The 25,954-nt window shown below is 43.0% G+C and overlaps 4 protein-coding genes and 1 pseudogene across 5 annotated transcripts; 3 read left to right on the top strand and 2 right to left on the bottom strand.

Moving 5' to 3' along the window:
* Positions 1-37: 37 nt before the first annotated feature.
* LOC114428392 (low-density lipoprotein receptor-related protein 11-like) lies at positions 38-6,007 on the top strand. The gene is made up of 9 exons (XM_028396749.1): positions 38-820; positions 1,335-1,492; positions 3,132-3,273; positions 3,363-3,488; positions 3,571-3,756; positions 4,220-4,387; positions 4,485-4,541; positions 4,632-4,721; positions 4,804-6,007. The coding sequence occupies exons 1-9, from the start codon at positions 253-255 to the stop codon at positions 4,956-4,958; spliced, it is 1,650 nt and encodes a 549-aa protein (XP_028252550.1). The 5' UTR covers positions 38-252; the 3' UTR covers positions 4,959-6,007.
* A 98-nt stretch (positions 6,008-6,105) lies between these two features.
* On the bottom strand, positions 6,106-11,610 carry LOC114428396 (protein-L-isoaspartate(D-aspartate) O-methyltransferase). 2 transcript variants are annotated; one of them, XM_028396753.1, is made up of 8 exons: positions 11,315-11,610; positions 9,423-9,527; positions 9,288-9,319; positions 8,915-9,019; positions 8,636-8,756; positions 7,772-7,857; positions 7,524-7,693; positions 6,106-7,015 (listed from the first exon to the last, which is right to left on the bottom strand). In XM_028396753.1, the coding sequence occupies exons 1-8, from the start codon at positions 11,493-11,495 to the stop codon at positions 7,003-7,005; spliced, it is 813 nt and encodes a 270-aa protein (XP_028252554.1). In that variant the 5' UTR covers positions 11,496-11,610; the 3' UTR covers positions 6,106-7,002. The 2 variants fall into 2 exon arrangements, with proteins under 2 accessions (XP_028252554.1, XP_028252555.1); XM_028396754.1 differs by having other exon boundaries at positions 7,466-7,693; positions 11,315-11,606.
* Positions 11,611-11,722: 112 nt separating this feature from the next.
* LOC114428395 (nucleoporin Nup43-like) lies at positions 11,723-14,286 on the top strand. The gene is made up of 8 exons (XM_028396752.1): positions 11,723-11,987; positions 12,332-12,454; positions 12,629-12,706; positions 12,902-13,064; positions 13,168-13,303; positions 13,389-13,540; positions 13,622-13,738; positions 13,850-14,286. Exons 1-8 carry the CDS (start codon positions 11,868-11,870, stop codon positions 14,077-14,079), a joined length of 1,119 nt encoding a protein of 372 aa, XP_028252553.1. The 5' UTR covers positions 11,723-11,867; the 3' UTR covers positions 14,080-14,286.
* Positions 14,287-16,911: 2,625 nt separating this feature from the next.
* On the top strand, positions 16,912-20,954 carry LOC114428391 (serine/threonine-protein kinase LATS1-like; annotated as a pseudogene).
* Positions 20,955-23,010: 2,056 nt separating this feature from the next.
* On the bottom strand, positions 23,011-25,664 carry rab10 (RAB10, member RAS oncogene family). Its single transcript, XM_028396758.1, has 3 exons — positions 25,544-25,664; positions 24,389-24,490; positions 23,011-23,542 (listed from the first exon to the last, which is right to left on the bottom strand). The coding sequence occupies exons 1-3, from the start codon at positions 25,607-25,609 to the stop codon at positions 23,456-23,458; spliced, it is 255 nt and encodes an 84-aa protein (XP_028252559.1). The 5' UTR covers positions 25,610-25,664; the 3' UTR covers positions 23,011-23,455.
* Positions 25,665-25,954: the final 290 nt, after the last annotated feature.

The following is a 25,954-nucleotide window of genomic DNA, read 5'->3' as shown; positions in this document are numbered from 1 at the left end:
CATGTTTGTTCATCATTGTGACGTCAGCTTCTCGCGGTCTCCCCCTCCCCTCACCATGACAACGACAGATTTGTAGCATCGTCAGAGGACAAGCGGTGAGCTCCGTGGCTCATGTTTTATTTACCCGAACAGCGTATTTAAAGCCGGGGATTTATTTGGTGTAGGGAGGCCGCCTGCGCTGTGAGGGACCCTCATGACTGGGGAGCCAGTCGGAGGCAGAGGTAGAGGCTGTTTTTCTGCGTGAACGACAACATGGCTCTGCTTCAGCATCCCGGGCCGCTGCTGCCACTGCTGGCTTCTGCGCTGCTGCTGTTCGGCGTGAAGCGCATCGACAGTCGTTCTTCGCCCATATCTGATTTAAAATCCAAAATATCTGGCGTGGAGGAGCTCCTGGAGGAATTCCGCAAGCAGCTCCAGCAGGACCAGGCGCACAGGGCAGGGGATGTGATTGACTCCTGCGTGGGCGACTTTAACGCAGTCGGGGAACGCATTATCCGGGCCAGGGCCTCCATTGAGCAGGGGGCCACTTTCCTGCTAGCCCCGGAGAGGGTGTACACCTGGAAGGACTGCCTGCACGCCTGCTGCTCTCAGCCTCACTGCACCGTGGCGTTGGTCCAGGAGGAGCGGCGGCAGCCCGGGGACACCATCAGCTGCTACCTGTTCAACTGCACGTACAGGGGTAAAAATGTCTGCTCCTTCGCTCCGCAGCAGGGCTTTACCACCTACAGCCGGTCCCCCAACATAACGCAGGGACACCTCCCCGCTCAGGCCGGCGGCCCAGCCAGGAGGCCCGGGGAAGAGGAGGATGACACACAACAAGGTGGGGCAGGGCTGTTGTTATGCTTGGAACCTGGCCTTGGAAATACAGGCTATGTGAAACATTAAATGAGTACACTGATCAAGTCATTAGACATTAGCATTTTGTTGTTATTATCCAGCTAACAACAAGAAGTGTCATGAAGAGCGGTGGCTGAGCTCATGTCCAAGGCTTTTTATGATTTTTTTTTCAAGGAAACAACAATTTACAATGCGTAAATGTGTCCATTTATTTAATCTCAGAATGAAAACAGAATTTCTTTCCTGACTTTTTATCCTGATTAAGCAGGAGGGGCGAGTTAATGATTTGCCTTAATGGCTGTAGCTGTGTTAAATGAGGTCACTCTGAGAGCAGGTGCAGGTGTTCAGATGAGAACAGCTTTCTTGCATTAAGAAAACACACCTAATTCATGAACAAGGTGCAGTCCTTCAGTTGCAGAAAATAAAATAAGTGAAATAAACTAAGAATGGAGAATAAATCTGTCACGTGGTGTACGTCGTCCTCTGTGCTTTTGCAGATGCGGATGAGCCTCCTCGCAGCGATGCCGGACAGGACGTGGTGATCCAGCTGCCCACAGACTGGGCCGTGCTGGACGGCCGGGACAGCGTGGACGACCATGGGATCAACCACTTTGAATGGACACTGGTTAAAGGGGACACAGCTATCAATATGAAGGTCAGTGTATATTCTGCTGTTATATGATGTTTTGCAGCTGAATGGAGACACACAAGGCGAAGCTCATATTGTTTGCTCTCATAGGGAGCAGGTGTCTCTTTCCATGTGCTGTATTTAAATAGTCACTAAATGTCCTCACAGGCACCAGTGACTAAATGCATTTGAGTATTTGCATTAGTTAAGTCAACAAGGTGGCTTGTGTGCAGAGCTCCATAAACCTTTTCTGTATCAGCAAAGATAAGAGTTTTTCATGCCCAATCTGCAGCATGGACAGCAGCAGCGTCAGACCCTGAAACTTGACCTGCTTGTACATATAGTAATAGATCACAAACACGTGTAAAATATTTTTTTACACTTTAAGAACTTCAGTTCTTACACTTTAAGAACTGAAGTTGATTATGAGCTATCCATCATAGCTCAAGCAATAATGAATGTATATATAATTACAGCATTCATGTAGGAAAATACTATTGGATTGTCTTTATCAGATATGTGTCTGTGTGGAGTTTGCACGTTCTCCCTTCATGGGTTTTCTCCGGGTGCTCCGGCTTCCTCCCACATTCTAAAGATGTGCTTGTTAGGTCAACTGGTGACTCTAAATTGCCCATAGGTGTGAGTGTGAATGGTTGTTTGTTTGTGTGTGTTGCCCTGTGATGGACTGGCGACCTGTCCTGGCGTTACACTGTAACACAAAGTGGGTTCAGATGATGGATGGAGCTCCATGTTAACGTGAATCAGCCTCAATTGAAAGTGCAGTTAGATTTGTCTGCTGACATTATCACATACGCATATAGTGTTGTTTATATTGCTCAATACCTTTTAACAAACAGAAATAGTCTTATATTTTGAGCTGCTTTACTCCGCTGTTTACAATACTGTCGGCAGTGTCTGCAGCACATGTAGCACCATCACAGCTGAGCATATGGTGTTGCAGTCAGTCACATGTCACCTACTAGCCAGCAACACTATCTGTATAATGTTGAGAAGCTACATAATAAGATAAACTACCAATAAAATTATACAATAGAATCAAAAAAGAGTATACATATTAACAGTTATTGCACAGGTGAGTGGAGGTAGAAGTGGTTTGTAAAAAACTATACATAGTGCATCAAAAGAACCTAAATAAATAGTTTATTGTACACTGCGGTGTGTAAATATTGCACCTATCAAAAGTGTTCATTATACAGTCTAACAGCAGCAGGAAAGAAATCTCTCCTTCACACACCGAGGGTTGAGCAGTCTCCATATTGATATATTTACACAAAAATATCTGTTTGGTGCCATCCAGCCCTGAAGGTTGCTGATGCATTTATAATATAGATACACATGTAAATAAACTCCACATGGCTACGTAACCAATATAGCAATGAGACCTGATAAGCATCAACAACACAATGGTTGGTAGGAACAGGGTTATAGTGGAGTTACTGTAAAGGGAAACAGTATTATAGCATAAATTAGAAAGGTAATATATATTTTACAAACACAGATTTAATGAAGACACTGCTGGACTATTTGCCTGATGACATCTGTATGTAAAGCTTTTTCACATTTATGTTCTTTAAAAAAACATCCTTGAACAAACAATAGTGTCTGAAATATATTATGATTATATATTATATTATTTATTTTGAAGGCGACCCATCCAGGACTGTTAAAGATCAGCGGCCTCCAGGAGGGTGTGTACACGTTCCAGATGACGGTCACAGACACAGCGGGACAGAAGAGCTCGGACAACGTCTCCGTCACTGTCCTGGCACCGAAACACCAAGCAGAAGGTGAGAAGGCGGACATCTTTGTCCTGCAGTGTAGTCTTTAATGTCACAGTGCTGTAAAGTTCATGTGAAGCCTGCGTCTGTGCCCACAGTGTGTACCGGTCACTGCTCAAACTACCAGTTCAAGTGCGACGATGGCTGCTGCATTGACATCACCTACGCCTGTGATGGAAAGCAACACTGTCCAGACCGCTCTGATGAAGACTTCTGCCCAAACTGTAAGAAATATGAATGTTAGAATGACAAAAATGATGTTATCATCATCTGTGTACTGATTATATTTTTGGGGTTTATTTCTAGTTGATAGCAACCGGAAGTCAGTGACCCACCCTGTGGAGTTACCCAGCCTTCAGCAACCTGTAGCCCAGACAGAGGAGGCTAAGGAGGACTCTGTGCTCCCCAGGAAGGCCCTCACACCACCAGCCGACAGGAGCAACTCTGCTCCATTACAACGTCCCAGTGAACAGGAGGATTCGGTCAGTCAAGGTAAAGTCCTGATGGTACCTGTTTGTATATTTGTGTGACAGAATGATTCTGTCTCTGTGTCATTAGTCTGGACATGGAGACAGATGGAGCTTGTAGGCAGCCGCTGAGTCAGAGCAGTGAGCCACAGGACCACTCTGCATTCCCACTGAAAGCAGCTCTCTGCCTGCATCTCCTCTAAGTGCAGGAACAAAGCTTCTCTGTCCCCTCCGCCATCCGATCCCTGAATCACACCAACCAAAAAGGCCTTCTCTCCCCCATTGTTATTTCTTCACCATTACATGCCTGAGGTGGGGCGTTCTCAGGAGTCTTTTCTTTAGCTCACAATACACTCAGCCTTGTGTACAAATGCTAAGTAACGAGAGAGACTGAAGTCAAACGAAAGCATGAAATATCACTGATGCATGATTGAGCTCGTCTGACTCTGAGGCTGAGTCAATGGTGAAAGTGTGTGTGTTTCTTTTAGATCCGTGTGCTGCAGCTCCAGTCGTGGGTCCATGTAAAGGAATCTTCCCACGCTGGTACTATGACCAAAATGCAGGCGAGTGCAAACACTTCCTGTATGGTGGTTGTCAGGGTAACCATAACAACTTCCTACAGGAATCGGACTGTGTCAGTGAATGTATACAAAAAAGTAAGGACTACCCATCATTTTCATTTTTTTCTTGCATTTCTTTTATAAATGCAAAACCATGAATTCATTTGATTTAATATTCGTGAACGTCTTTTAGGTCCAGCTTTCAGACCGGCAAGCGTGGCCCCACCAGTCACCAAGCAGACTGAGATAGGTAAGTACATCTAATGTTACTGGAGTCAGTAATATAGCGTTAGTGACTGGCCGCTTCTTATTCTGAGCTGTATTCATTTTTTTGTCGAAGCTGCTCCTAAAGAGTCCCAAAAACAAGCAGAGAGTGACACCATCTCCAAACCTTTTCCAGTAATGGGAGGACATCCAGGCCCTGAATCAGGTTAGACCTTGTGTGTCTCCTGTGTCTTTGTGATGAAATATGTTGCTCCACTCGTCCACCCTCCTCCTGTCTCATCCTCCAGGTGCGATCCTTCCTCTGGCGCTCGGCCTGATCATCACTGCTCTGCTGCTGCTTATGATCGGCTGTCGCCTTAGACTCGTCCGTCACAAACTGAAGAAAGCTCGACCTCTCACCACAGAGGAGTCTGATTACCTCATCAATGGCATGTACCTGTAGCCAATCAGCCGAGAGACAGACAAAGGTCACCAGAGTCTGATCCAGGAGGGTTTTTTGCACTCTTGCAGTCCAGTGTCTGTTTTTGTCCTTGTTACATGATGGAAACAGCTGATGCTCTGCTGTCATGAACCTTCCACACTGACTGGTACTGTAAATCTGCTGCTGATAGATGCTGCCTTCACAGCCTATGACATATTCCGATTGCTTGTGCATTGATATTTATGTTAAGAAAACCTGATTTTGACTCATTGTTAACAAAAAACATTCCTCAAAGGTGACACATAAAAGGACCATTTGTCCTTTTTATTTTCATTGATTGATTCCTGAAGTTGTTTGATATCAATTATTTGTCAATTAGCACTGCACTGTAGCACTGCACAAAATATGGTGTATTTCTGCCACTGTGTGGCACTAATGTGCCATATTTGTGCTGCAAATTTAAAGTGTTTTAAAGGAACAGTTCACTCCAACTTCAAATAGTCACATCCTTCACATAGCCTGCGCTACTATTATCCATGTAGAGTGGGTGTAGAAATTTGTGCCTCTCTAATGTGACAGAACTACACTCTACAAGAGCAGGTCGCTGCAGACGTCACAGCCCAGTTACTCCTAAAAAATCCACATGACAGTGCAGGGAGGCAGAGCACATCTATTTATGACACCAGGCTACGTTTAAACATTGATGGCCTGCTCCTTGATTGGGCTGCACACTGCCTTCTGTGCAGTGATACTGTTGCTGGGTGTAGTTTGGTTAAAAAAAAAAAAGACATTTGATTTTTGGGGGAAAACTGTTTTAAGTCAGCTTAAGGGCAGAAATATGACATGTAAGACTGCCTATTTTAGTTCAACAGGAATCAACTAATTTTAATAACGTTCACCTGAATCGTGTTAAAGCCACAGCAACCTCCTATGATCTATTGTCCTGTCTGAAATTTTACTTTGTTAAACACATGTGGAGTATCATATGTACTATATATTCGTGCAGATGTATTCCCTCAAAGTGCTGTCTTTCATGTGAGTTAATAAAATTTATTATATATATAAAAATACTATTGAATTGTTAGTTCACAATCATACTCATGACAGATTACACTACAACATAAGACTTTAATGTGCACAAAATATTCAATAAGAAAAAGGCAAGACAAAAACATAAGCATCTGTTTATTTTCATTTGCCATTCCAGAAACTGTGAAAGCCAAATGTCCATCACTTCCATCTCCCAAAATAAAATGTGTTTTTTTTTTATTTCATGTTTTTGAAAGAAAACAGACATTCATTTGCTTTATATTGTTGGTGTTTATTTTGGCAAAGCAGTGACTCTCCCCATTTAGTGCGAGTCGCCAGAGGAGCCTGCACAAACTGTTAATGCAAAGCAACACAAGTGGAAAAGCACACAGCCCTGCGTGTTGGTGTTATTAGTGTTCTGCTCTCAGTGGAGTATATTCACTATGATTCCAGGTGTTGCTTATATTCTACGTGTAGAGTGCTGCACAATAAACAGGATGTGTTATTGTCATTGTGTTGCCTGTATGCATGTGTGTGTTTTTGATACTGCTGGCAGGGGGGAAAAAGCTGATATTTGAGCAGAAAGGTCTACAGTTATATGATCGGCACACACACACACTGTAGCTATGTGACTTATCTAAAAAAGGCTCAGGCGTTTTTCTTCACTGTTGTCCTGCTGTTCATCCTACATTCAGCTTTGATGCTGCTGAAATGTACAAAACATCTGACTGCCATTCAAATGGTGAAACCACAAAAGAAAAAAAATCAAACCTAAAATCCAGTGGTTAAAAAGTAAACCCAAAAGATGCAGGCCTGGAACTAAAACAAGCCCTCTTGTAAATTTCTGTGCTGAGCTCAAAAGCAGTCCTCCATCCCTGCCATTCAGGGCTGTCATCAGTGTGATACTCCAGTCCCTCCTTAAACAAAAAAAAGCATGTATGTTATGCTTTGAACAAAATGTCAATGGCTATCTGACCACATCCAGGTTTTCTCCAGGTTTCAAACGAAAAAGGTGGATTATGGGCTGCATTCCTCTTCAAAGTTCATCCCTGCGAGAGACACAGATTCACTGTTAGAACAGAAAACATGCAAAGAAACAACCTGGCTCCTGTCATGCAAACAGAATCACATGCAAAATGTTAAGAAACACATGGCATGGAAACAGTTGTTTTTGTCTGCATCTCACAGAGAAAAGATTAAAGCAACATATTTAGGAGTTGGGTTTTATTGTCTAATAGGCATCCAAATTGACCAAGCATTCATGCTCTTAAAAAACGAAACCTTCACACTGTTGCTTTTGTGTTAAGGCATTTAAGAAAAAAAGTTAATTGCATTAGTTGGGTGGGTTTTATTGAACCAATTTGCAACTATGGTGTTAAAAAAAGATGAAGGAAACGTGCAGCTTTGTTGGTATGGTATGGAAGAAGCAAAAAAAGTCAACAAGCAGCAAAACGCAGCCCCTTGTCATCCATTGCTTGCTCCAAGCCACACCATTTCACCTTTGCCACTGTGAGAAGGAGAGAGGGGGAGGAGGGGGGAGAAGGAAGTCACTTCCACCTGGACCACTGCTTGTCTTTGTCTGTTAAAGGCACATAAATCACCCCCATCAAGGGCTTCATTTTGGTGCTGCCATCCTCCATCTTGTCATACTGCTCCAGCATCTGATTTCCTCCCGCCGGGCCCACAGGCAAAATGAGCCGGCCACCAGGCTTCAACTGATCCAGGAGCTGGAAGACATGCATGAGAGATAAGTGTAGGTCGATGGCCGAACATAATGTGATCAACAGGATTCTAGTAGAACTCACAGCTTGTGGGACAGTGGGAGCTGCTGCGCCAACATGGATGGCGTCATATGGCGCCTCCTCTGTGTAGCCCATCCGTCCGTCTCCCACTGAAACACACCACAGGGTATCACTTACATCCTGCTAGACTCAACAGTGAAGGAAATCCTCAGCAAACTGTTTCATTATCTATCTATTAAATAAAGATTTTATTATCTGCAATGGCTTCATCAACACTATTTTCATCTCACTCATTGTTTTAGTGACAACGAACAACAGACAACTCTCCATGTAGGTCTGAAAACACAGCTGGACATAAGAATGGTCGCCAGCTGCTCAAAAAACATCTTCTCTCCACCATATGTTGACAATAGCTGCTGTACAGTAACTGTTAGCATGGCTAACAAGGTAGGCAATGCCTGTAACTTATCCAACACAGCTCCTGAGAGGAGTTTGGAAGCTAGGTGTAAACATAGTGAACATCGGAAAGAATGGATGCTGAACTGCAGATCCTCCCTCAACCAGGCTGCTGCCAGAGGTTTTCTCCAAATGGTGTATGACATCACTAATACACAAAATGTATTTTACTACTATTCTAAATCCAAAAGATGAACTATAATAATTGTTTCATCCCTTACATTAATGTCAAAATATTGCTTTGAACCCAAACATCGTAGACTTTTTAAGCACTGAAGTTCATCCAAACAACTTTTATTATTAATAACTTGGGCATGTCTGCGAAAGTAGGCACCCCCTGCTCAATTATTTAGCACTACAGGCTGTTTTTTCACTGCTAGAGATCATTGTACAGTCTCCTGTTTTATACGGAAGAGAAAAAAGAAAGCAGTATGCATTAAGTGCATGTGTTTGTCATCTATAATGTCTTACCTACAAGCGTGACTCGTCCCGATGTTATCAAACTAGGATCATCTTTCTTCACATTGTTTATAGAATCATCTACCAGCTCTTTGATGTGATCAATTCCTATAACTTTCCCTTTAGGACCTACCTGTGAAGGAGGAAAAAAAAGAGGTTCATGCATTTATTTCATACATTTTACATGAACTAGTGGCATGTTATTGAATGCAAACAAAAAAATAAAAATACAAAATCAGTACGTCACCAATAAGAAATCATATGTGTTTACCCGTCATGTGTGTGGCTCACCATTCGTGCGAAGCAAACGGACAGGATTCCACTGCCAGAGCCGACGTCCAGGGCTTTGGCTCCATCATACAGTTGGTCGTGTAGAAGCTCCAGGGCGTAGGCATGCTGGGTGGGATGTGGCGTCAACAGACAAACAAACAAACAAAAAACCTTGCATTATAACCATTAGTCAGCATTTATACTACATCTCTAAGACCACCCAGGGGAGATACAACTAGCTGCTTGTCTCATTGGGTTATTTATTTTAACTTGTGGCAGAAAACATAATAATCTACATAAGCCCAAAAAAATCTTCTAAAATAGATGAATAACTGATTGGAATCAAGCTGTACAAAAACTATGCACAAATGTCTAAATGTCTGTATATTCATACCATGTGAGGGGCGCTGATGGTTGCTTGGTAACCTTATAGGTTAAAAAAAGGACAAAAGTTGTGTTAGTTCATCGCTCAGACAGAGTAGTTTTGCAATGTGCTGCGATGCATAAGTGATCTCATGAGCAGACGTACCTATTGACTGCGGCGAGTCCATGTAAGGGTTACATCTAGAGAAATGTGCTCGGTCTGTGGCCAGCATTACTTCGTAGACCTTGTCAGATTTAATAATGCCATTTTCTGAGGACACAAAGAGTTTGTCACTGTGTATTATTGAAACACAAGCAAGAAACACACGGCAGAAGTACAGGTGCAGCAGAATCAGACAGACAAGGACATTTTACATAAATTACATTTGGGGTGTGCAATATAACCACGCATACTGTGAGGTTACTCATTAACTCTATTTCCCATTTCTGTAAGTAAGACAGGGTTTAGCACACTAACAACGCAAATACACAAGTCATGGAAGAAACCACAAAGAGAGAGTGTCAGTATCTTCAGGATAATCCCTCCCAACAGGTTCCTATAATGACTTGAGCCAAATGCAAGAAAAGCCAACGACAGCCGGCACCGTTCTCATTCCTGACCTCCCCCCGTGCCCCCACAACATGTCTCTTTAGGATGTGTTACAAATAAACCACACAAGTTGCCAAACAGACACCTACAAGGGATTTCTATAATTTAAAATAAGCAATAGTATTCTATTTAAAGCTGTTTTATTCCTATCCATAATTACCCTCTACAAATGTGTATAATTTAGAGACACATTTCATACTTCCTGCAGCACATGCATAGCTGGGTGCTAAAAATTAATGAGGCACTCAAGATTTAACTGACTGGTCTTAGTCCAAGAGGACAGAGTGAGACAATAAGAAAGTCGTGAATTAGCATGCATCCTGCGTGTGACCTGCTTAAATGCAGCTTATGCAAACTTGAGTTCAATTTAAGCCATTTATGTGTTTAATGGGTCACCGACCAGTGAAGTGGACAAAATGAAAGCACATAAAGCAGAGAAGAATAAGAAGTAATAATGCAGCAATTACACTTATTCTGATTTGTACCATCAATTATTACCAAAGAGCTTAGACTTCCTTATATTATATGTTCTTTTTTGTACAACTACAACATAGCAACACATAAATAATAAACTAGGGTTACTAGCCTGCAAACCAACCAGCTTTAAGCAAAATACTTGCAGCTTGCAATAATATACTGGACTGCACAGAATATAAATAGCCCTGGTAGATATTTAATATTGAAAGTTGCGTTCGCGTCTGCAGATATCATCACAGTGAGTATAATCTGATGAAGTGCATGTCAGTTCAGAGTCTGTGTGTTTGAACAGTAGCTGTCAATGGCTAAGTCTTTGTTTACCACACACTGCACTACACTCTGCTGGCAGATCAAGCCATGTGGCATTGATAGTATTATTACAGTGGACATGGCACTATAACCATTAAACGGGGTGGCACACTGCTCTTTTTCTGCACCCTGAGTGCAACTGATAGCAGTTGTGACACAGCAAGTTGTCACGTTCAATCATCCACTAACAATGCCCCCTCAACAAACTAGCCTCACATGCACAGTTGTCACTGTCATTTACGTAAAAGCAGCGTGAACCCTTAGAAATAACTATCAATGAACGTGGGCAGGGCACTTAGCTAGATACTGCTATCGCTAGCTTCAACGTCCCAAATGACGCACATAGTAGCTCTATGCATGCTAAGCTAACTTCCAACAAACATGAAGCTGCACAAATATTCTACTGCTTCACACAATAAAAATGTAATATTGTTTTTATGACTGGGTCTTTTTCTGCAATGACGAAGGCATGCAGCTCTTCCTCGCCGTAAACGTGCTTTGGGAAAGGGGTGGAGAGAGGCAACGCTAGGTCTACGACAACATAGATAGCTCAGCTAGCTACCGCTCCTCTGTTTAACCACAGCCTCTAAACTGAACCGTTTTACGCATGGCGTGTCGATGTAAGTATCGGTGCCGCCGCTTCACAAACCATTCGGACTTACTGCGGAGGTTGTTGACAAGCTCTGCGTGGCTCGCTCCTCCTGATTTCCAGGCCATTATTAAACAGACTTTGCGGAGTAAGTAGACAGCAGCTGTCAGTGCCGCGCCTGCGCCAACGGTTTTGCCGATGAAGCTGACCACCTCCAGAGCAGACGGCGGAGCGGCGGATACGTCACTAGACATCCAAATGATTTTAGAGCAGGGCCGCTAATTAAACACACGCCCTCATCTAGGACAGTATAATATTCATCAAATAAATGAAATGTGTAGATATGTGCCTACGCCAACGTTTGGGAACGCAAGGGGAATGCCACATTCCCACACTCTGTGCTTTATCAGATTTGCCGCAGTAACATGGACTGCAGCCGCTAGGTGGAGTGCCACATTATTAGTCGGTGTTAAACGAAAAGCGGATTCTGGCTTGTTTGGCCTTACTGGGCCACCATCCTTACGTACGAAGTAGCAGGCGCGTACTGTTCGGTCTTGTTCATGAATGCTAAGCTAACGCCATTAATAGTTTGTTCGTTTTGAATTGTAGAAACGGGCTGTCTTTCCATGGAATGTATAAATGCTAAATACGTGTCCCAGAAAATCAGCAAAACGAGATGGCGGCCAATATCGTACTCGTCTCTGCAACAACCAGAGATATTTGCGACTGGCTCGTGGGACAACGAGGTTGGGAAGTTGACAGTTATCATTTACGATAAATATGACTAAAATGGTCAAATGTTTTGTATGTTTCTCTTATTGGCTCACTGTACACACTCTAGACCTATCTTTTTGGTATTTTAATCGAATGTATGAAGCAGTGTTATATTTGCTGCCCAGATGTTAATAACCTCAAACTACTGTTCATATTTTGCAATATAAAGATATTTAACACGGTTAAAGTCCGTAATATAAATTAGAAAAAATGTACATTACAAAGGCAATGCTATTTGATCATTGTGTCATTATTGATCGTTGATAAGATTTTGCTCAATTGTGACTTCATTTGTCCCAATCTGTGTCTACTGCAGGACAACAAGATTTCTATTTGGTCTGTTGGGACTAATGGAGGTTCTGGACTAGAAGATGAACTTGAAGGTGATCCACAGCTTTTATGTGAACACAAGCATGATGGAGATGTGCTCGACCTTCAAGTAAGACTCAGCATTATATCAATTGACCATGTTTAATGTCAGCACTCATTCAGAGCTATGTTTGATGATAAAGAACAATGGTATAATATAAAGTTATACATGCATACAATAGAGGAATCATTCACATGCTTTCACATAATGCCACTGCTTGGCTGTTTTGTGGTTAATTTACAGTTTTTGGACCAAGACAGAATTGTCACAGCATCGTCATCGGGGGCTGTCACCATCTTTCGCCACCACCAAAACACCCAGGTACTGTGAATTCTGTTTTCTTATGTAGGAAGTAAAATAAATAAAAACCAAATGAGATTATTTTGGGAGGACATTTAGTTGTGCTGAGCAGAGCTGTAATGTAAATAGTTGAGACACAGTTTCTTGTACAAACAACAAATACCGCCTTCTGACTCCTTCACAATAATAGCGTTGTGTTCTATTTTTCAATTGCAGGCAATGTCTATTTCACAGCACTGGGCAAGGGCCCACCGTTATCCTTGTAACAATGCGCCCTGTACTGGCGTTGTGTGCAGTAGTCCTGAGATTGTAACGGTTGGTGAAGATGGTGGGATCATTGTCTTCAGAGCCGACCATGAAGGAGTGATTCGAGTCATAGGTAAGTAATAAGCTGTATAATAAGCTGCTGTAACCTGACTTTCATGTGTAATATTTTGAACTCACGTACAACAAGGTATTAATGAGTGACCGTTATTTTTTAGAAAATGCGGACAGCAGCACAATTCATGCTGTGACTTACCTGAGGACAACAGAGATTTTAACCGTGAACTCCATCGGTCAGCTTAAGCTGTGGGATTTCAGACAACAAAGCAATTCACCATCCCAGATTCTCTCCCTGTAAGATGCTTGAAAAGGTAGATTTTTATATGTTTTCTTTGGCATGTTTTGATTATAAATGAGCTGGATGTGTTCTTTTTTTTAGGTCAGGGGACAGAGTTCCTTTGCACTGTGTGGACAGACACCCAAATCAGCAACATATTGTGGCCACAGGAGGTCAAGACGGCATGCTCTGTGTCTGGGATGTGAGACAGGGCAACGCGCCCTTCTCACTTATGGAGGCGCACTCTGCTGAAAGTAAGATAATGGGCAGATAAACTGAACTGTTTAGTTTAAATTAAACATTCATTCTTACATTTTTTTATTTTGTTTGGACAGTGTGGGAGGTTCACTTCCACCCAACCAACCCAGACCACCTGTTTACATGTTCAGAGGACGGCTCATTGCTGCACTGGGAGACTTCGTCACATTCAGACATGCCCTCTTTCTTACAAGGTGAGGAATGTTGATGGAGTTAAACAACTCTGTTGTTTAATGTGATCGGAAGTAGATACTTAAGATGCTGCAAAGATGCTCTAAAGTCATCATTTATTATTGTGTTTCCAGGTGGAAGAAACAGTAGTATAATTTCTCGCAGTGCAATGGCCCCAGCTGGAGGGAACCAGTCGCTCATTAGCGCCTGGCTTAGTGGAGACTCCAGCAAAGGCCACCTGGAGACGACTCACATGCTGCCCAGCCAGACGCTCTCCGTCAATAGTTTGGATGTACTTGGACAGTATCTTGTATGTGGGACTGACGGAGAAGCAATTTTTGTCAACAGACAGGTCCCAGTTTAAATAAAGTTGCTGTCAACTTCTGCGACAAGAGATCAGCTGTCTGATGGATTGCACAGGGAGGTTTTTCTTGTGTATTTGTCTGGGATTGCTTCATTCATCACACCTCAAGGTTTTGTAAGCCATTCCAAATAGCATAGTTCAATCCAACTCTTTTTTACAGATAAAATTGTTAAATAAAATGTAATAAAAAGCCTTATTACAAATGTATCAAGGGTTCATTGATTCTTTTATTAATACTGGACTATATATGACTGTTCAAAGCTATATATTTGCATAGTTATACTTTCCTTGTTTTCCCAGCCTCAGCTCTACTTACACTCCATGTCTGTCAATTTTTGAGCATTATTACAGAAAACAAGCAGCATCCGGGTATTTTATATGAAGTTTCACCAAGGTTCACTAATGAGTCTTTAGGAGGACTTCCGGCTGTGCTTTAGAAATTAAAATTCTACTGTCGTACCGCTGTGAAGGAATGAAGGTCTGACATTATGCCGACGTACATGGAACTTTTACATTACGCAATACGTGTATTTTGTTGTTACAAATCCCATCACAAAATGTTTTATTTCTGAATCAAGCCTGCTAAAATATGGCAACAGAGCTTTATTATGAAAGCTTGGGGCCGGAAGTGTGTTGCGTTAGTTTTGCGTGTGGTTTATCGTGTTGTACTTGTCATTCAGACATCCCAGAATTCAACACGACAAGGAATCAGCCACCACGGCACAACAAGGACATTTTAGTTAAAATTGGTGTTCTTGTTGACAGGAAACGACGAGCAATTCTCGTTATTTGTTAAAGCAGGAAACGCGTCGAGGAAAGTGGCAGAAACAGACACTAGTAAGTTGTCTAACTGAGCTAACTGTTGCCATAGCTAGCAGGCTAATTCTCAACCTGTTGTTGAATTAGCCTAGCAGCAATGGATGCCTTCAACAACACAGGCCGCGGAGGCTCTGCTGCGCCGTTTGACTTTAAATGAACTCAAACTAGCGATACATTTCTCGCTAAATAACAGATATATTTGGAGGATATGACAGAGATTTTTGTGTTTAATGCTCCACCTGGCGCAGCAGGATTCGCGTTAACGACGCGCTGTTAGCGTAAAAATGCTAATAACGCTAGGAAGTGGATGCAGGTCTTGGTTTGTGAGAGCATACGGTTTCCTCTGAGGCAGGTTTCCCTTCATATGTCATTCATATATCGAAGTGAAATAGTAAAGTAATGGTATTACTGTATTTACTCAACATCATAATTCAGAATAAGCCACAGTATTGTCATCTGAAAGTTAATTGCTACTCTGTCTGATTTGTCCAGCCTGTTAGGTAACATAACATGTACTCTGGATGCCTGCTCATCTCATATTGGTTTTTGCATATTGCAGCAGCGGAATGCAGATGTGAGGTCAGACATCACAGACCTTTACCGTCCCTGCAGCCCTGGATGGTGAAATCCTGTTCATCCCCATCATCGTCCTCATACATGCTCTTACATGAAGAGAGGGGAGAACCCGAAGGTTACAGACAGATGAGACCCAAAACGTTCCCCGCCAGTAACTACAGCGGCAACAGCCAGCAAATGCTGCAGGAAATACGGAACAAGCCTGCGGAACCTGTCAAAACCCCTCATACCAGCAGCCTAAAGTTGATGTTGGTGAGCAAGGAAAAAATGCACCCTGAGGACCCAAGGCAACAGGGACGATGCAGCAACCCCAAAAACCCTACCATAAGGCCTTACAGGAGATACGCAAATCCCTGTTGCCTTTTGCCAATAAGTCAAACACTTCAGGACCTGAGGATAACAAACACATGTCTCTTGACCTCCCCTGTGCGGGGTTTGAAGAGGTGAGCAGAGTACTTGGTTTGTGTCTTTGTGTAGGGGGATTATTTGAAAAATGACGGGTATGCAAAGTGGAAGACGATTTTGTACAGTTGACAATGCTGAAGTCATCTCTTAGTTGGAAGAGTGTGTGCATGCAACTGACGTATGTGGTGGTACCAGTATGTAGTGTAGTAGTATCAAACTGTAACACACAATTGAGGGTAATCTGCACATCAACCCCTCAGATATTTAAATGTAAGAGTTTACTCGACCATTTTCATATGGCTGTTGCACAAACAAAGTACTGTGATTACCTAAATTAAGTCACTTGTTTTGTTTTTTGCCTCTAAAGCCAAGCAGCATTCCGTGGTGCAGGGTTTGTTGCGGATTATATGGGTAAAGTGAGCTACCAGGACTCAATGGCCATTGCCAACCCAACAATATAGGCCTGAAAGCCCCAGGTACGTATACAGTCCTCTGGGATTTTTTTTTTGTCCTTTACCTTCCACCCAGGGCTATTCATTTAGCCACAATATTGTTTGTAGGATTTGGGGCATTTTCCTGAAATGACAATACATACTGTGACAAAGAGTATGTAAGGGGATGTTCACAGTGGCAGTAAGATGATTACTAATCAAGGACATGACTGTGTTATGTACTGTACTATTTAACCATTAGGACTTAACTGACACATTCTGCTTTCAGATACGCAGCTCTTTTTTGTTGGGTGTCTCAGGAAGTTATTCTTGACAATACAAACACATCCTAACTTTTCTATTAGTTGGCTCTGTTATAATTATTTATCATGTTTAACATTTTAATTAACATGCTGACATACAGTTGTATATCCACCTTCATAATCCTTGACATTGCCATCACGTTCCACTTGTCATAATTACTTTCAAGGTTGAGGTTTAAAGAGATGACTTGTGTACATGTGAGCTGTTGTACTGATACTTTTTGTGTCCCTATAGGAGCTCCTCACATCCAGCAGGCTGTGCTGAGAAGGCCAGCTGGAAGGGCTCTAAAGAGTCTCTGGCTCCTCGACATGGTCCTCTCATGGTGGATGGGATGATGTACCGCTCAGACAGCCCTGGACCACCTCCTGCCTTCCCACAAGGCCACCCAGGTAATAGTCAGAGAGTCAATCCTCCCTTGCCACCTCAGGTGCGCAGCGTCACACCCCCACCAAAACCGCGGAGCCATGCCACCTGCATCATCCTGGGACAGCAACCCATCAACCAAGCGCTACTCCGGAAACATGGATTACCTTGGGCCCCGTATCTCTCCAGTACCGCAGGGGGCCTGGCCTGATGGGTACCCCGCAGCAGCAGCAGCACAGAATCAGCGTGGATCAGCCCAGTGCCTGTGGGTCACCAGCCCATCATAATGCAAAGCTCTGGGGCAAACAAGTTCACCTTCCCCTCCAGCTGGACACAAAATGGTTCCACTCAGGCCAGACTACATGGGAGGAACCCGCAGGACAGCCCCCTCCACCTTACCCAGTCAACCAGAGCAGCCGCCATAGTCCAAACCGATCAGCAGATGCAGGGGCCAGGATCCTCTCCTTCTTATGTCAATGGTGGAAACATCCCTCAGTCCATGATGGTGCCCAACCGGAACAGTCACAACCTAGATATGTACAGCATAGGTCCTCCTCAGTCTTGGCCCCAGCCCCCTCTGGCCTCAAACCAGCCTCAGTCCTCCTCTGGCAACAGCAGCAACCAGGATCTGTCTCCGTCATGGCAGCACAACATTCCTGTCCGCCTCTAATTCTTTTAACAACCACCAGCTGAATGGCCGACCTGCCCACCCAGCTAGCTCCCAGCCCTCTGCCACCAACTGTCAACTGCCATCACACAGGCTCCCATCTTGCGCCAGTGAAAAGCATGCGTGTCCAGAAACCTGAACTGCACACCGCTGTTGCCCCCACACATCCTCCATGGCTGCAGCAGGTTCAGCCATCTACAGCTGCAACTGCCTACCCAGAACCCCCAGCGTCTGTCAACTCAAATCCCTGTAACACCCGAGGTGCCTAGCTACCAAGGCCCCCCTCCACCATACCCCAAGCACCTCCCTCCAGCAGCAGGCTGCACCCTGCCCCCCAGCGTATGATGCAGGGGTCAACAGACTCAGCATAGGTAGAGAGGAGCCTGCTGAAGGGGAAAGCGCCACCGGCGACAACCCAGAGAGGAAGCATCAGAAAGCCCTGAAAGTGCTTGCAGCAACAGAAAGAGAGAAGCAAATCACAACATCTCCTGTTCCAGTGCGCCGCAACAAGAAAGATGAGGAGCGCAGAGGGGAGTCTGGCCGAGTCGCTTTGTATTCCCCTCAAGCCTTAAGTTTTTCATGGGAGCAACATGTTGAGAACATTCTGAAGAGCCATCATATGCGGATAAGGAGGCGGAAGCAGCTGGAAAGTGAGATGCAGCGGGTAAGAACACTGATAAAAGCTTTTCTGACCAGTTTGAAATGTTTTATATTGTTTCCAGCCTTTTTTTTCACCCTTTTACTGTCTTGTTTTACCTGATATTTTTCATACTGTCTTTTTCTTAGCTGTTCTTTCTCTTTCTCTCCTCGCTGTCATTAACAGCTGATCTAAAAGGTAACAGTTTCTCTGCTGTCCTGTGACACACATTATTCATTCACATAACGTGTTTGTTGAGAGACTGGTGTGTGGATCCTAAGCGTACTGCATTTTGTGATAAAAAGCATGTAGCTAAAGTAAATGCATGCCACTCCATAGCCTGCATTTTACTGATTATGCTATTTTGTTTCAGAAAATCACCTGGGAATATGTTGCATACAAAGTTGATGTTAAATGAATGTTACGCTGCTTTTCTTAGTGTCTTGCTTTCTAACCAGATGTGTGGTTTGTATGTTGTATTTGACTGTTGATCTTGTTCTGTGCTCAGGTGGGCTTATCTTCTGAAGCCCAAGAGCAGATGCGTATGATGCTCTGCCAGAAGGAATCCAACTACATCCGGCTAAAGCGGGCCAAGATGGATAAGTCCATGTTCAAACGGATCAAGACACTTGGCATCGGAGCTTTTGGTGAGGTGTGCTTGGCCAGAAAAGAGGACACTGGAGCACTGTACGCCATGAAGACACTTCGTAAGAAAGATGTGCTGCTCAGAAATCAGGTGGCTCACGTCAAGGCTGAGAGGGACATACTCGCTGAGGCCGACAACGAGTGGGTAGTGCGTCTCTACTACTCCTTCCAGGACAAGGACAACCTTTACTTCGTCATGGAGTACATCCCCGGAGGGGACATGATGAGCCTTCTTATCCGACTCGGCATCTTCAAAGAAGAGCTGGCCCAGTTTTACATTGCGGAGCTCACCTGCGCTGTGGAGAGCGTCCACAAGATGGGCTTCATCCACCGGGACATCAAGCCTGACAACATCCTCATAGACCGAGATGGACACATAAAGCTGACCGACTTTGGCCTTTGTACTGGCTTCCGCTGGACCCATGACTCCAAGTATTACCAGAGCGGTAGGTACCAACTTTCATTACCTCAGGCAAAAAAATTCATGTATGAGTAAGCTAACAATTTTTCAAAAAATCACCAATTACATATAGCCACGCTTCAGGTTGCTTGCTTATGTGCATCAACATTTAACATAAAATAATGTCACGTCATTATAATAAGGTAAGATAAGTAAGACCTTATCCTGTAAGCTCGTTCAGAGCCGTTTTCAAAGGAGGACCTTTGTATCTTTGTAAACATCTGCACTACTCTGTTTGACTTTCCTCTTGTTATAGTAGCTGCATCTCCAAGTTCTCATGTTAGCTTTTTTACTCGTATCTATCAGAGGTCCACCCTCCTTATCAGACCAAAGTAAGAAATAATGTGAACTCTCTCCAGGTGACCATGTGAGGCAAGACAGCATGGACTTCAGCAAGGAGTGGGAGGATCCAGCTAACTGCCGCTGCTCAGACCGGCTGAAGCCTCTGGAGAGAAGAAAGGCCCGGCAGCACCAGCGCTGCTTGGCCCACTCCCTGGTGGGGACTCCCAACTATATAGCACCAGAGGTTCTGCTCAGAACAGGTAAGTGGACCAGAACCCTCGAAATTAAATATGCACAAAAATTAAAACGAGAGCAGCAAACTTCCTCCCAAATCCTGCAATAAGGTGTATTTATAGTACGATTGCTTTAAATCTTTTCCTGTTCTTCAGGATACACCCAGCTCTGTGATTGGTGGAGCGTTGGTGTCATCTTATATGAGATGGTTGTTGGACAGCCTCCATTCTTGGCGACCACACCCCTGGAGACGCAGCTGAAGGTATGCCAGGAACTTACAGTGAAATGTCATGCATCCACAGACTTCTATTGTTTGTTCATGTTGTTTTATTTTGTTTACTTTCTCTTTGGAATCAGGTGATAAACTGGATGAACACGCTGCACATTCCCCCAGGCCAAGCTCAGCCCAGAGGCCTCCGATCTCATAGTTAAACTGTGCCGTGGTCCCGAGGACCGCCTCGGCAAGAACGGCACAGATGAAATCAAAGCCCATCCTTTCTTCAAGAGCATCGACTTCTCCAGCGACCTGAGGCAGCAGGTGGCGCCCTATATCCCAACCATCGCTCACTCCACTGACACCTCCAACTTCGACCCCGTAGACCCAGAAAAACTGTGGAGCAGCGACGGCGATGACAAGGACAACCACAACGACACCCTGAACGGCTGGTTCCGCAACGGCAAGCACCCAGAGCACGCCTTTTACGAGTTCACCTTCCGACGCTTCTTCGACGATAACGGCCACCCGTACAGCTGCCCCAAACCCATCGAGTATGAGAGTTATAACGAGGATGAGGCAGACTCAGAGGGGATGGCACAGGAGGCAGCGACACAGGGCCGTGACCTGGTGTACGTGTAGAGCCTGGGGCCTGCACAGAACAGATTTGTGGCAGGTGTCTGTGTATGTGAAGGGGGTTGTTGCGGTACAGTATCTAAAACCTCGGCCATAGGAAAGTATTTTGCAGTACATAATTACATTAACAAACACACACAGATTTAAGGAGTAGTACCACATTTTGGGGACATATGACATTTTAAAAAATGTCATATGCCTCTCTGTCCTAAACCCTCTCCCCCCCTTAAACCCTTAATTTATTTAAGAAGTTTTACCTGGTGATGCTGTCATTTAAAAAAAATCGTCTTAATTTATATATGTCTATTGCAATGGGGACTTAGTGTCGTAGAGATTTGCAGGGATAAATTGCTCTAATTATTAATTGCTGTGCCTTTTGTGATTTATTCTTACTTTTCACCAAAAATAAAAGGGGTTAATAATCAGACTGGCATTTTAAAATGAAACGTAGCAGTAGTTGATTGAACTACAGTAGATTTGTGTTGTTTTATTTTTCTAATTTATACCTAAATGTATTTATAAATTAATTTGTACACAGTGGATGTAAATATTTTCTCTTCCCTGTCAGCTGATTTTGTCCTCTTTTATTGGGCAGGCCCTTGTCAGTGTCCACTGATGCCTATCTACTTTCTGCCTCTTAACAGTAATTTACAGGTACAGATTTAATGCCTCATTTTTCTTCCATTTACACTTCATACTCATCTCTCAACCAAAGCACTAAGTAAGTGGGTGTTGACTGTAGTAAGTAACCATGAAAGTAGTATTTTGTGGTTTTATATTCACACTATCAGCCAGAAGAGCCTTCCCTGTAGGCGCCTCGTCACTTCATCTTCTAGAACTGTAAGAGAAACTGGACTCTTGGTCACATATCATGATGATTGTGTAAACCGCTGTACTTTTCTCTGTGTGTAGGAAAGATCTCTGAACGTAGTTGTTATGGACTTAACGGTGACCACTGTCATTCTGCACTGGTTTTTTTTGTGTGTTTTCATTGTGAGAGAATTTTATTTTTGTGTACATTGTTGCTCTGGGAGGTTTGGGAATAGGGTGATAAATAAAGAATGTAAAGAACAAAACTTGCACACCTGTGAATTCAGAGTCCTGGTGATTACCATCTAGTAGAAACAAGACTACTGAGGTTTATTGATTACAGTAACAGTAAATCATCACCCCAACTGTCAGGGCCTCATGTAGGCTAAAAGTTCAGTGAAGGACATACTTTGATAAGATCATGAAAGTGTTCTGCCCCAAAATAGGTCACAATATGAGCAGTGTTTTCATGTTTTACAGGGCTGAAATCTAAAAGTTCAGCGAAAAAAGCATATATTTATACTCATGTAGCTGGAACAGTTTACCCAGTTAGTTTTAAATGTAATTTTTTTTTAAAAAGTACACTTTGAGTAAATGGTTACTGTGTAAGGTTTGCCGCTCATTGTCACCTGTGCTGTTCCTCCAGCAGGGAGTTAAACTATCTGTTTTGAATAATGAATATAAGCAAGACCAACAACCATAAACACTTTAACCGACTCGCTGAGGTTTTAAACACAATCCTCAGTCCATCTTTTAATGATGGACTTTTCTTTTCTTTGTTTTTTCTCTGTGGTGATGGCTTCAATTTCACAGTGCAAACATCAAATGACACACATGCACACAATTGAGGACAAACAAGTTAACTTAAACAAGCTTATTTTTAATGGATCTGCAAAATTGTTTGAATTTCCAAAGAGAACTTCTGTACCTCCCACCCACAGTTACCCAGTGACAAAGTTACACAACGTTACAGAAACGCTTCCACCCAAAGTAATCTGCATGCAGGAAAAAAAAAAAAACCCAAAAAGGGGGAAAAAAACAAAAATTGTAAAATAAATCATACAGATAAAAATAAAACATTAATAAACAGGACATACTGTATAATGCCGTTCTCTTGGCTGGAGGAGAAATTCAAACGCTTTAGCTTCAGCTCGGCTTCTTCGAGACAAAGAGCCTGAACCGACAGAATAATAAACTGTAATTTCATTGGGTGGATGTGGCTCCGCCCACCACACAGCCCCGCCCCTGTCTTCCATATAAGGCACAGGACAAAATAAACCCCCACATACAAAAGGAGCTAGCCACGCCTCTGTCACTTGGTAACAAATAGTAAATGACCAAATACGTTAGACAACAGAAACCTCACTAAGTGTACAAAATGTTAATCCTACATGTTTTTTCTCTTTTTTCACTTTGATTTCCTCTGACTGAAGGTGAGTGCTGTGGGTGGGTAAGGTTCAGAGGGAGAGGGGGGAGGTGAGGGCGTCCAAACAGGTGATCAAACAGGCAAAAGAAATATTAAAAATATGAGCTTGTCTTTTCACACATTTTTTTTTCTTTTTTCTTAACAACCTTTTAAAAAAATGACAAGAAACGTGACTGGATTTCTCTTTTTATCAGAAATAAAAATGATCATCAGATGCAGAGTGGAGGAACATTGGGGGGGGGGGCAGAGAGGAGGAGGGTTAGATGACTGTGGTTTATTTTTTATTCTGATAAAGACAGAGAGTGTCAGTGTGCAAGAAAACTCTTGAGACAGGTTAGGGGGCGAGAGAGTTAGACTTAGCAGTTAGAGAGAGAGACACAGAGAGAAAAAAAGTAAGTGTGTGTATGTGTCTGTGTGCGTTAGTGTGAGTGAAACAAGAGTTGTTGTTCAACTGCAGCACTTGCTCTTCCAGCCTGTGACTCCACCTCCACTGCTGATGTCGACATTTTCACTGTTGGGCTCTTTTACAGGTGTCTGTCACACAAACAGGAGAGATACGGCTTGTTAAGTACGTCGCACTTGAGGAAAATTCTAACACTGAAAGTGACCTTGAAACGCTCACCAAGGAACAACACAAACAAAACTTGTCTTGAAGTTCAGTGCAGGTTTAAGCTTGTGTTGTTATGATCACTCAAACCTCACTTCTGTGTCCGCAAAAGCTTTATTCAGTCATATTAATGGTCCCTTTTGAACAGCAACTAGGACGGTTGGAAGAAACACCCTCCTGTGCACACATCAGGCAGCAGGTGGCTCTGTCGGTCCATAAACATTTGCACCTCAGGTCAGCATTTTAATCAAGTTTCTATTTCCCTCTGTTCATTTGTTGATGCATTTCTGGCTATTTTCTCTGAAAAGGAAACCTGCAACCATCAACACGACCCATTACAAGTGTGGACAGTGTGTCTTTAAGAACTTGTTCTGAGCGACTATAATCCAGATATTAGTCAGTACCTGCCTGCAGCTAAAACAGCTAATTCAGTTTGACCTAAACGGTAACTTTCAGGGCTGAATATGAAGCAAATGATTGAATGATGATGCAATTCCTCATGTGGCCACTTGAGGCTTCCTTTAACGAGGGAGCTATACATAGACCTTGAGGTTAAATGTTTTTCTATAGATACTTTCTCATGCCAGGGATATTTTTGTCTATAACTCATTTAATTATATTTAGCCTAAAATGTTTAAGTGTCCCATGCACCTATTTGGATCATTTGATCATAACTACCAACACTGAACCTCAGAACTGCGTTTGACTCTTTGGCAGCATGTATCAAACACTTCAAATAAACAGCACTTTATCAGGTGACTGAAAGCACACACCTTTCTGAGGATGTCTTCTGCTAACGTGAGGAAAGCCTTCTCGATGTTGATGTTGGCCTTAGCACTCGTCTCAAAAAACCTAATGCCATGCTCCCTCGCAATCTGTGGATAAGAGAGCAGCTCTGTTAGTGGACGTGGAGGTCCAGTCCAAAAATAAAGAGAGTAGGACAGGATATCAGGTATCACTGAAGCGTGCACAAACACACACTGTGCTAGCCAGGTGTGCGTGTGTGTATGAGTAAGCAGCAGATCTGTATCTGTCACTATCCTGAGTAGTGACTGCAGGTTTTCTTAGATAATATGAAGAAAAACTTTCCAAAGGCCCACACATGTTTTCAGTTAGTCTGAAGGATTAGATCACTGCATGCAGTGTTTTCAATCAAGTAAAAACAAATACAAAAAATACACCGAGCTAAAATATTATGATCAAACAACGTCATAAGGTCTGGGCTATTTTTGACATTTTTCATCCGGTGTTAAATGAGGGTAAAATGGACAGATGAGCCACTTTGATATGTACCAAGTTATCAGAATTAGGCGACTAGATCAGAGAAACACTGAAGCTAAATACAAGTGATGACAAACTCTGAAATGACAGAACACAAACCCGCCAGGAAACTGGATAACTAAAATATAACCACATTTAAAATTAAACTAATAAATAAGACTTCATTAAGATGGATTTAGTCTCCATATTTCAATTAAAACAAAAACGTCTGCACTTCTCAACAGAAATAGGAAGTCCTGATTGACACTCATGTGACTGGCAGCCACATGAAAAACCATCAAGCTTTTTGCTGATCTACAGGTTTCCTACAGCTGATGTGTGGAGTGAATAACTGGCTTGTGGAGGCTGTAAATACTTAAATATGCCATGAATGTGATCTATTTCATAAAATTGTTTATACACTGCTAATGGCGTATGATTCAAGAAAGCATGTTGTTTAAGCAGCTACATGGCATGTGTAGACTAACAGCAGCTTAATGTACATTGCATGTAAACTATAGACTATACATTAATGTAAAGAAGTCTGCTCTGTGTCAAAGACTGAGCTGATTAAGGCCTTTGAAGTGAATGTCCAGAGCAGCACGAGCTAATCAGCCAATCAACACAGGCCCTCGATGACGAAATACCTCCACACCGCAGTCACTCACCTGCTCCCCCTTGGCTTTTGGTACGACCCTCTTGTCCTCCATGTCACACTTGTTGCCTAGCAGCATTCTCTCAACATCCTCATTTGCATGCTGTAAAATACACACAAAGGGTCAATCCGATCAAACAATATATGGGCAATAAGTATGTTTTTATTTAAAAAAAGTGTTTCTGCAAAATTGATAATAGCCACTAGGGGGCAGACAATGTGGTTGATACACATCAAGGTGTCAAACAACATCAAACAGCTCAATCTGAGAAAGCGACGGTGAGAAAAATTACAAGAAATCCTTCCAGCCAATCCCAAACCAAGCCAATCCCTAAGTGTTACACCTTCACACTGATTGTGTAATATTGCAGTGTTTTGTTGCACCAAAGAATAATGAAGACGGATAATGTGAGATATCCAATAT

This window comes from Parambassis ranga, chromosome 24, assembly GCF_900634625.1.
Source record: "Parambassis ranga chromosome 24, fParRan2.1, whole genome shotgun sequence".
Taxonomy (NCBI): Eukaryota; Metazoa; Chordata; class Actinopteri; family Ambassidae; genus Parambassis; species Parambassis ranga.
Note: the sequence above shows the minus strand (reverse complement) of the source record. Positions and strands in the feature narration are given on the sequence as shown.